This window comes from Corvus moneduloides, chromosome 3 (assembly GCF_009650955.1).
Source record: "Corvus moneduloides isolate bCorMon1 chromosome 3, bCorMon1.pri, whole genome shotgun sequence".
Classification (NCBI taxonomy): domain Eukaryota; kingdom Metazoa; phylum Chordata; class Aves; order Passeriformes; family Corvidae; genus Corvus; species Corvus moneduloides.
Genome location: NC_045478.1, coordinates 87,156,138 through 87,167,212, shown reverse-complemented (window position 1 = coordinate 87,167,212; position 11,075 = coordinate 87,156,138). Strand labels below are relative to the sequence as shown.

Genomic DNA, 11,075 nt, shown 5'->3' with positions numbered 1-11,075 from the left:
CACAATGCCAGAGGTTTATGTCCAAAAAGGAGACAGAGGAATCCTGTAACTTTATTCAAATAAAAGCCATGGGCATTTCCATGGGGTCTCTCAAATTGTTGGGGGATGCAGCCCTATTTTTATCCTAAGTTCCTGGCCACAACTCCCTCTTCTTTTTCACCATTGGCTGAGGTACTCGGAAGGTACAGACTTCCTGAATCACCTGCTCTATGCCCCCCTCTAATATGCACCCCCCTTTTGTAATATAAAAGAAAGAAACCCTTATTCATAATTATATTAAGTCTTTGTTCTTTTTCTCTAGGTTCAGGAATTTAACTCTGCCGTGGCTGAGAAACAGTCTGTATTGATTAGTAACATTTTCTAGAACTAAAAGTTTCTTCTGTTACTTCCCTATCTATAAGTTCCTAGTCCTATCTGCAGGCAGATTGACATGGTCTGTTTGTAAAGACACATTCATCTTATTCATTTTCATTGTCTTCTATTATTCATATTGCTCTTAATTCAAATTATGGGAATGACTTTATTGCCAAAATAAAAACTCTTTAGCTTTTCCTTAATAGGGACTTAATTTTCTTTGTAAGATGCTTCCCCCCTCCACCCCCCCCCCGCTAGTGTTTTGTAAGATTAGATATAATATTTTTGCTGTTCATTCTTAAAGGGTGATTCATTTTCCAATTCTCTTTTTCCCTGGTGGCTGAGTTTGCAAGTATTGCTTGCACTCAGCGGGATTTCTTAGTGAAGTAATTCCTGCTCAACCCAAGCAGCAAAAGCTTAGGGTTGTTGGGGAAAACGTGAATCCAGGAAAGGAACTGATTGCATTATCATTGTAGTAGTTGCGGCTCTATCCAGAGATGGTCCTAGGTCAGGGTCTCATTCAGCACATAGAATTTGCATTGGTTGGCAAATTCTGATCTGGAAATAAACTATGGTGTATTCAGGGGCTTAAAAAGTACTCCTGTAGTGCTTAGGGTGAATTTATAGCACCTGTTAGACAGAACACTGAACTGTGATAGGCCAAATAAAAAAGGAAGGAGCAGGCACAAAATGTGAAATGTGCATCTTTGTTTTAAGGAGCCCATAATTTCTTTGGGTTTGGGTCCAGACTCCTGCTGGACCCTACACAGAGGCTGTTTGTCATGTCTTGGCACTTGCTTTTATTTCTCACGGAATTTGGAAGAGTTTAGGTGTGGAGACATGATACTGGTTTTCTCTGCAGTTTAGTAACTCAGTAAACCTCTCCTGCTCAGGGCAGAGGATGAGTAGATAAAAAAAGAAAAGAAATCTCACACTGTTGAGATCGGACAGTTTGTGGTTGCTCAGCAGGGGAAAATTTAACTAAAGACCCCTGCTAGTTGTTCAGTAGGAAAGGGGGTACACAGCTCCCCACAGTTTGCTGAGGAATGCAGCACCTTGTTACCTGGCAGGCACTCTGGTGGAAAAGCCTGTATGGAAGGTTTCACAGAAGAAATGGGAAAGCAGGAGGGAGAGAAAATGATGCATTGGTGCAGTGCAGCATGGTTACAATCTGCAGGTAAATATTCTGGAATTTTTTTCCCATTTGGATGTTTACTTTTACATTTTAAAACTTTGCTAAATAGATTTCTTGCCGTAATTTCCTATAGCTTGCAAATCATGGTGAAAAATGGCAAGACAAGTGGAAAAAGAATGAAAAGGAAAGATGACCTGCCCCAGTCTGAAAATAGAAATTGCTGGGCTCCCTAATGCCCCTTGATGTGACACTCGGACCCACTAAGCCATAGTGTCACCAGGCAGAAATAAAAATTTCTCTGCAGGTCTCTTTCCCTCTTGAACCACGGGGCTCTGGTATCTGGCTTCCAACTTCTCGGGTGTTTTACATGCAGGGCTCAAACTCTTTGGCATTAGCCGTGCTTAGATGGTCATGAACATGCTTGATGAAGGAACTCATATTGAGGCCATTCAAAAGTTTTGTTTCTTAAAGCTGTAATATTATCCTCATTCCTTTTAGTTTTTAAGTATTATGAAGGTTAAATTACAGTAAAGTCTCACTATACTTAAGGTTTCCCCCAACTCAGGTGTGTGTAGTAGAGAGAAAAACTGATGCAAAGGACTACTATGAAGTAGGGATTAAAGACAGTGGAGCTTTAGGAATCAGCAGTTCCCAGGTATGGCTCATATGGTTGAGAAGCCAGTAGGGAATTTAGAGATTAGGAATTTTAGGTTTCTCAATTGTAGCTTTTTGTTAAAATGAAATTTGCCTTTGTGCACATCTAGGCAGATGTGAGCATGGATTTGTACATAAATGGGAGAGTGGTATAAATGATATTCATCATACAACGTCTTATATAGAAACATGATGTTAGGTAGTATATAAATGATACGTATTATAAGACATTGTATAATGTGTACGTGTTATACATACATTACTGTATAAATGACATATATCAGCTGCTTCCACCCAAGCATCCTGAGACCCTTTATATAAAATAGGGTAGAATTTATTCCTTTCTGGGAATAACTTTCCACAAAAAGCACGAGGTTAAAGCTGTTTGCACTGTGTTTTCCATGTTAGTGCATCTGGCAGCTGGATTCACAGGGGACTCACTACAGGAGGCAGTGGCAGCTCCACAGCTCCATCTCGGTGAGTCCTGTGGGAAGCCTTCCAGGCGCTTCCCCACAAGGACATGGTGAGGGTGCTGTGGGTCAAGGTGAAGACACTGGTCCTTTGCTCTGTCCTGACAGCCATCAGTAGAGCAGCACTGGGGCAAATGTGAGTCATGGAAGCCTTGGGGAAGCTGGCTCCACAGTGCAGCTTCAGGAGCTGGCCACAGGCTCATGCTGGAATGGGATGCATCATGGGGGAGGCTGTACTGCAAGATGCCTTCCAAAGGGTGAGGGGTGGGGAGGGATGCAGGTGTCTGGCGTAAGAGCTCTTCTAGCACTTGTTCTGGCACGTGCTTTACGGAGACAGCTGCAGGCACAGCTGAGGACATGCACTGGCAGTGACATTGAATAAGACTCCACTTTGCCCTTGATCCAGGGCAGCAGAGGCAGACACTTCCCTCAGCAGAATGAGCAGAGTTTCTTGTTAATTCCTTCCTTCTCCTACCCAGAATCTTCCCGTGAGTCTCTCTGTAAAAGACAGGAAAGCTCCCTTTATTATCTATCACTGACTAAGTTATGAATATATTAAAAAAATGTTGAATGAATTGTTGAGTCAGTTGTGCCTCCAGTTATTAGTGAGTCACATTTAAGCAGCTGCTGAGGATGTCATTAATGGAAAACATTATTTTGTTTATAATCATTTTAGTCCCCTGGTGTTGTCTTTTGATGACTATTATGCTGAATTAAGCTTCGTAGTGAGAAGGCTCTGTCATCCTATTTAAACCTCTGATATTTTTTTTGTTCTCTGGGTTTCTTGGTGCAGGTATGAAATGGCTTATCTAGATTTTAAGTGATTTGATATTTACAACTATCCAGAGTATACATGTAAGCACAGAACTAATTTTATTGAATGTGGAGACCATTTAAAACTGTCAAACCATTTAAAACTGTTTTTTTTCTCTCTTCTGCACTCCTGCACAAAAATTATTAAAATGAAGTCATGCAGCAAGTAAGATTATTTCTCCTGAGAGGGGAAAGAAAATAATTTTTGATGACTAATGCCTTTTGATTAGGGTCTCTTTCACACAGGCAACTCTCACAAATCATTGCTGCACCCTTGTAAAAAAACCTGTTCTCTCTTCTGGTTCTATTTAATTCTGAAGAGGATAAACTAGATTCCACTTATAAGGATTTTGTTAACACATCTGAATTTTGATTGCCTCCCCAAGTCTATTTTCAAGGAAAAAGGTAAGGTGGGTTTTTTCTTTTTCCAAGAGCAAGCGTCATCTCTCTGACAGTATCAGTGTGCAAGACTAGTTCTGGGTCAATGTCCTTTGTTTGCACCCAAGGAGGTGGCACTGAGGGAAAACAACTTGGAGACAGTGGGAGCCTCATGATGCTTGGGCTCTCTTAGCACCCCTTACAATTTACAGTAGCCTCAGGGGTGTTGGAGTTGACACAAGCAAGGACATCTGTGGAGCTCTTGCAGTGCTCTGAAATTGCTGGAGTGTCACGATTTCCTTTTTTATGCAACTCTTTTCTATGCGCAACCCTGCTGGGAATGAATGTGGCAGCAGTGTCTCTGGGACATTGGCTGTCTTCTTGCAAAGAGTCATGGGGTTAAAACTTCAGTGTTTCTGGTACTTGGTCATTGAACAGTGGCAGATACTTAGCACTTCCAAGATGTATCACAGATGAAACGAATAATTGGTTGAGGGATAGAGATTTTTCCATGTATTATTGTTATTTTTTCCTGCATGAGGCAGGAAAACATATAACTTATCTGGCAAAAATATTTAATGTGTATAATGTGTTTTCAGAAGTGTTTATGCTTCTCTGAGGATTACGGTCTCTTAAGGATTTCAAGAAAATTGTTGCCGTACTTTGAAAAATGAGAGATGATTGTAACAGCTGTGGTTTTCTAAAGGCGCTTTTCCTGGCAGGAGGTTGGCAAATGGTTCCTTACTATTTCCCGGGTCCTAGGTAGTTATGGGATGGTATTCAATGACTATTTTACAATCTTTCCAGTTACTTCTTTCTACAATTGCATCCTGATATAAAACAACCTTATAGGTGGTGATAAGGTCCTTATTATGATCATGTTGTAATTTTGTTCTGAATGTCTTTATCAATAAAATATTATATAGCTCCCACTGTGTTATTGGTTGCAGAATGTTTGGTTATACTCCCACTTTGGTTGCCAGGGTAGATCAGTGATCTAAAACTGTTGACCTCTTTCTCCCACTCCAGTTAGTAGTGTTGTTTTGAAACCCTAAAGATACAGCTGTTTCATTTTTCCATTTCCATAACAATGTGTCAAGCGTCCCCAGTTACAGCTCCAGGGATGAGTTCTTCTCAGGATTCATGACAGATCTGTATTGTTACAGATACTGATTGTAGCTGAAAAAGCAACAGAAAACATTGAATGGGGTTAGTGGGAAAACAACTGAATGGGGCCAGTGGGAATACAGCTGTGCCGTAATTAATTTCCTGATGGCCATACCTCACGATAAAGGAGGCAGCTGAATGCCAGAAGGGGAGAATGTCCAAAAGATGCTTTGCTTCCGGGTATTTTGCTCTTCCAATAAAGGGTGAGGGTATTGCATGGCAGCTGGACAATGGCATTGGATCAACATTCTGCCACTTAACGTTGGAGGAAATGCTGCAGGTTCAAAGTGTTAATGATATGGCTGTTTGTTTCTTTACTGTTTCTCCACATTAGGCCAAAGACCTCCTTAGCAACCCATATTTTAGATTTAGGCTGATGTCAGGCTTTGTCTGTTAAGAGATGTTTACGTGACAGTGTCGTCACAGAAGGGAAACACACAGCGAGACTCATGTTTATGTGTGGAAACTTTACCTACAAAAGTTCAGAGGAAGCCTCTGTCATTCTCTGGTACAGACAGTACCGTGGAAAGGGCAGGCTGTTCTTTTCTTCTGCACTGATGTAACTGACAGGCAACAGAAGGCAATCCTTCAGTTGTACAGAAAAAAAGTACCCAGTTAGAAACAAAGGTCACACCAATGCTTTTTTCTCTTCTTTACAGTTGGCTGGGGATCCTGTTTTGATCCTGCACTCACCTGGAACAAACACACTGAGGATAAGAATACTATGGTCGTAATATATGAAGACCTGAAAGGGGTAAAGCAGATGCTGTTTACTGACAGCCAAAACACATCTGAGCCCATTCCTTGAAATCTGCTGAAATTAAGAGGAAATGGCACAGGTTTTTGAAAGAACAAAATCAAGTCGATTTTAGTGACAAGTTGAGTCTGGCTATACAAAAGCAGAGCTCCAGAAAACAGAAATGTAACACAGAAAACAGTGAATTAAATTAGTAGATGATGGCAATGCACATCCCATGTGGGTAACTCCCTTTTTTAGAGGAAGCATATTGCATGTCTCACTTTCACTGTACTGCTTTCAGAACCTGACTGCCAGTGTAAAGCAAATAGCTGAATTCTTTGGATTGTCCCCAACAGCTGAGCAGATCCAGGCCATTGCAGAAAGGGACACTTTCCAGCCAGTGAGTGTTAAAGCTCAGGAGACTCATGGTGCTGTTGGCTCATTCTTTTCCATAAAGGTAAATTTGTTTGTGTTTTGCCAGAGTGGTGAATAGGAGCTCTTTGTCTTGGGCAGACAGGAATTTGGATCAATAGATGATTAATATTTATGTATCATTTTCAAGGCTGGGTGTTGTTTAAGAAACACCTATTGTGCTTCAGGAATCTGTCAACTGATTTCACCCCAAGGGCCAATACCAGTCAGTAAAGCCCTGTATAATATGATTAGCAGAACTGCTCTACAGGTAGCACACCCTCTGTTGTGGTATGCACTAAGCATCAGCTAAAACAAAGAAGAGTTTTATTATGGCTTCTGTGACTACTGGGGATTGCCTGTAGACTGAGTGCCTCCACAAATCTTGGGTTTTCTAAATAACCCTTGGGACTGCCTATGGACCACAGCCAGCTCATGGAATCCAGACACTCCACAGATTGATCTGTGTCTTTTAGCCATGGATGAGGCTAGAACCTCAGACAACCTCCAACTGTGGGCTCTCCAAAATTTAGATTAAAGGTAGAATGCAGCTTAGAGCAGTGTCTGGTTGCAGCACACAAAGCTTGTGCAGTTAAAAGCCACACTTTTGAGCTTTCTGGGTTGGTTTCACAGCTGCTGGTCACCTTTTCTAGTCTTCTGCAGCTGTACAAGGCACATGCCAGAGCCCTGAAGGCAGACCAGTAACTTCCTGTGGTTGCTTTATGTTCACATTCTATTGAAGACACCAAACATAAAGCAAATGTAAGTGTGTATTCTTCTGTCAGATATTTTTTCTTAAAGGAGAAAAGAAGTACTATTCTGAAATATGATAAGAGAGAAAAGTTAGTCTTTTGTTTTAAATTATACTCTTTGGTCCTTAGAGTCAGGGGTAATAATTTCCTCTTCTTTATATTCAAGGTATTTTTGGAGACTGGAAGAATGTTTTTGCTGAAGCTCAGAACCAGAAATTGGCTGCCAAATTCATGGTGTGCTTACAAGTAACTAAGCTGGGGGTGAAGTTTAAATATGATGTGTATTGCAAGGCCTGAACATCCTTTACAGAAAAAACCCACTAATGTTCAGGCTTTTTCATTCACTTCCATGAAATAAAACAGAAGCCAGGACAACATCCACCTAAAAAATTTTGAATATCCATGCAATTTGCAAACCTGTTTCTACTGGCTTACTTTACACAATTTACCTTGCCTGTGCAGTTAGTATCATTGGGGCCACTGGGCTCTCTTAAACGACCTGTAGAGCTTTGGCATTCTCTGTTTCTAAGACTGATTTTTAGCTTTGATTTCTTTTTCCCAGTAGAATGTGGTTTACCCACTGCTTTTCCTATCCCACATTGTTCCCCCTGTTCCTTGCCCCTAGCCCTGGCCACTCCCTCGGGCTCTCCCTATCGGTTCCTGTACCCCAACCCTGCCCATGTACCGCCCCCGAGCCCCTGACAAAACCCCCTGTGCCCGGATCACGGGTCCCTGGGACAAGCTGTAACCATTAAAAGTGCTCTGAAGCCTTCATGGGGAGACCCTTCTGGCCTCCTTCGCCGTCACTGTGTTGTAGAGCTGAGAGCTGCCGGAGCAAAACCGCGGAGCCGTCCCAAATGGACTGCGGGAGGGCGGCAATGGTCACACTGCCCTAAGCAGCTCTGCTGAGCTCTCAGGGAAAGCTGCAGCTTGCTAAACCAAACCTAGCACTACAACAGTAAAATCCTGTGTGGAATATATATGCAGTAATTAAACCTGATGAAATAATTGGAAATATATTCAGTAGGTTGGAAGTGATTTTCCAAGAGGTTTTTTAAAGCACTTTTGAAATGTCATTTTGATTCTTAATTTCTAAGTTCATGGGATTCATATATAATTTTAATTTCTAAGTTCATAGTGTAAAATGAAGTTCCAGAAAGTCTTGTAGTCGCATTTTGCTCCTTTCTGTGTGCTGATCAAGGTAAGAAAAAAGTAAAGGAACTCAATGGTGAAAATTTTCTCTCTGTTTCAGCGGTATTGTTTTTTTTCCTTTGATAGTGTGAGATCGCTGGAAATGGAGGTTTGGTTCTGTTAAAAATGATGTGGTGGGGTGGCAGGGAAGAAATCTAGACCTAATGTCACTGGAGAAAGGGAGAATTTGTACCTTCTTCAAAGACTTCAGCACATTCAGGATGAAAAAGAACTGTGAGGTGCTTTGAGATGGTGGCATTGGAGGTCAAATCCAGTAGCCTGCAAAGATTGCAGCTATTGACAGCAGCTAAACCAAAAAAAAAAGAAAAATTAAGTTCCTCATTGTGGACACTCACCATATATTCTTTCCATCATAAATATAGGAAGCAATTTTGTATATGTATTTTGCATTTCTATATGTTATACTCTCTGTATATTTTAGCTTTTGTGTTTTTTATTATGGTACTCTGCAGTAAAACTTGGAATGGTATTTTTGACACACAACCTTTAAGGAATACGTTGGATCATTTCTAAATAAGTGGGTATTTTCCATTCTCTCACCACAGTTTTGATATCGCCTTTTTTTCTGTATTTATAATCTGCTTCACACTTACCATTTTCTAGCAGTTGTAGGTATTTTTGATGCCTACATTTATGGTAACTGGTAAATGCTGTTCTATTAGTACTTCTGTCACCTCAGTTTTCCCTATGAGCTATTCAGTAACAATCATAAGGCAGGAAAGTATATCTAAATGGTATTGAAAAAGAAATTGGAGGTCTTCTCTTGGAAAAGAAAAGAATAACTGTATCTTTTCTATGGAGACGATAGCTCCCTTGTGTGTGTTCAGGGTGTCAATAACCCAACCAAGAAGGAAAAGAATTCTGGTACTGAATTATAATAACAGTAAAATGGGATCAAAGCAAACAGAGCTGAGCTCAATTTTCTTATTTGCAAAATGTGAACATTTTATATTGCAGCATTATGCAGTACATTAATTGGAAAGATAATTAATGTTGAATTACAATAGAAGTGCTGTAAAAGCACAGGGCACATATGACATCTACAGGAACATCAAATAATTTTTTCTGGGGGCAGGCTGACTGTTATAAAGGATGCCAAATGGATTTATAATGAAAAGGGACATGAAATACAACAATCACAATCTTTTTATGACAACAGATGCCTGGACTTGTATTCTAATGTGGGATTTTTTTGTTAAAGTCCAAACATTGATCTGAATTTTCGCTGAAGGACCTTTGGTGGGGATTAGCACCTTCTGTTTTACTTGTAACACACTGCAGAGCTTGGCAGTGTACACTGGAAGTGTCAAAATGAGAGTGGTCAGGGATTGTTACAGATGTTAATATTGTCAGGATTGATGCAGAGGAGAGAAACAAAGAACAGCAACATTCTGAACGAGAGCACACTGTATCAGTGCTGTGTGAGTGCATTGCTAGAGCACTCTGCTAAATGTCATTTACCTTCAGGTGTTTATGGTCTTAGATGCTATTGTCCTGTATTGCTATTGCACTTTGCAATGCATGTCAGTTGGATACTATGAAGTATTAGCCAATAAAATATTCAGTTTGCATCTGAACGAAATGTTTTTCATATGATTATTTGGCTTCTGCAAAAACTTTAGAGGCTTGGGGAAGACAGAAAGTTAGTCTTTGACTTTGCTCAAAATGTGATGCAGTCAGGAGCACTCAGGAAATGAAAGAGGGCTGGGAAGCTGGTATTTTGGGAGGCTTGTGTATTTGTGAATAATTTAAGTTTATTGACATATGCTTGTGGGGTCTCCAGTGAGTTCCCTCCTATTTTATATTTTACAAACCTGTGAAGCCATTTTAATTGGTAGAACACTCATTAACATTGCCCCAACAGGTAAATAATTCATAGTTGCATTATTGTGTTCTTCTGATCTATCCATAGGCAATATATTTATATTCGGAGGAAAAACCGAAATACTAATCTTAGGCATTAGACATACATCCCAATAAATGTTTGGAAAAAAAAACCCCCAACAAACAACCAAAAATAGAACACTTATAATCTTCTGTCTTTCTCATTTATTTCTCACAGAGAGCTATTGGAACAACCTTTGTAGATGTGGTGAGACCTCGTGGAGGCTGGGCTTCCGTGCACCTCCATCCCTCCAAAATTGGGTGAGTGCCTGGCGGTGTCATGTCAGGTGTGAACCCAGGGCCCTCACCATGCTGAGAGGATGCTGCACTGGGAAACCCCCTCTCCCATCACCTTGGGAGCAGCGGGAAAACTCCATGGCTGCCACAGCCCACTGCCTTGGGGCTCTCCTGCTGCAGGAGCTTTCTCTCTTGGCCTATCCAGTGCTACATGGCTGGCTTTTAAAGGTGAGAGGAGTTGTTCTCCCATGTCTGAAAAACGTTGCTTAACTCTTGGAGCTGGGGCAAACACAGCTGGGAGTCTGTTCCCCTCCTGGTGGCCAAGGGTGCCAGCCTGCCTGGGGTGAGCAATGGTTGCATGGTGGTGAAAAGCACAGTAGGTTCCCCATTCTGTCTGAATTCCAAACTCCTAAGGATTTTTCTAGTGGTAACGCAGGACTGTGTTCTTAGCAGAGAGAGAAAAGAAATGGTGTGGGGGCATGTGGGGAAATGGGACCACATAAAAACAGGAGGGTACAAAAGGGACATCAGCTCTGAAGGCTGTATGTGTTTGATGAGTGTGTTCCCCATGTGGCTGGAGATCATAATTTGGAGCGGAAAGCCTCAGGAAAGTCACCTGCACAATGGTGCCAGTGGGAAGCGTCTGTGCTCTGTGGAGTCTCAGCAGAGCAACAAATGTGTTGGAGCACTGGGGTTTGCTCACGTCCTTGTTGTACATAAAGCACAGTATTCATGGTCAGGAGTAAACAGGGCTGTAAACAATCTTCTGTTCTTAGCAAATCCAAATGTCTCTGTGGCACTTAATTGCTTTTGCAGGCCATTTTATGCCTCTCCAGCCCCTGTGCCCTGACTGTTGCCATTTTAACTCA

At 41.3% G+C, this 11,075-nt stretch overlaps 1 protein-coding gene across 1 annotated transcript in view; it reads left to right on the top strand.

The window, feature by feature from the left end:
- The first annotated feature begins 2,856 nt into the window (after positions 1-2,856).
- SULT6B1 (sulfotransferase family 6B member 1) overlaps positions 2,857-11,075 on the top strand; it is a 158,427-nt gene continuing 150,208 nt past the window's right edge. Inside the window, 7 exon segments of the mRNA XM_032103885.1 lie at positions 2,857-2,870; positions 3,773-3,840; positions 4,838-4,963; positions 5,631-5,725; positions 6,012-6,148; positions 7,020-7,119; positions 10,148-10,230. Of these exon segments, the coding sequence (XP_031959776.1) occupies positions 2,857-2,870; positions 3,773-3,840; positions 4,838-4,963; positions 5,631-5,725; positions 6,012-6,148; positions 7,020-7,119; positions 10,148-10,230 (623 nt within the window).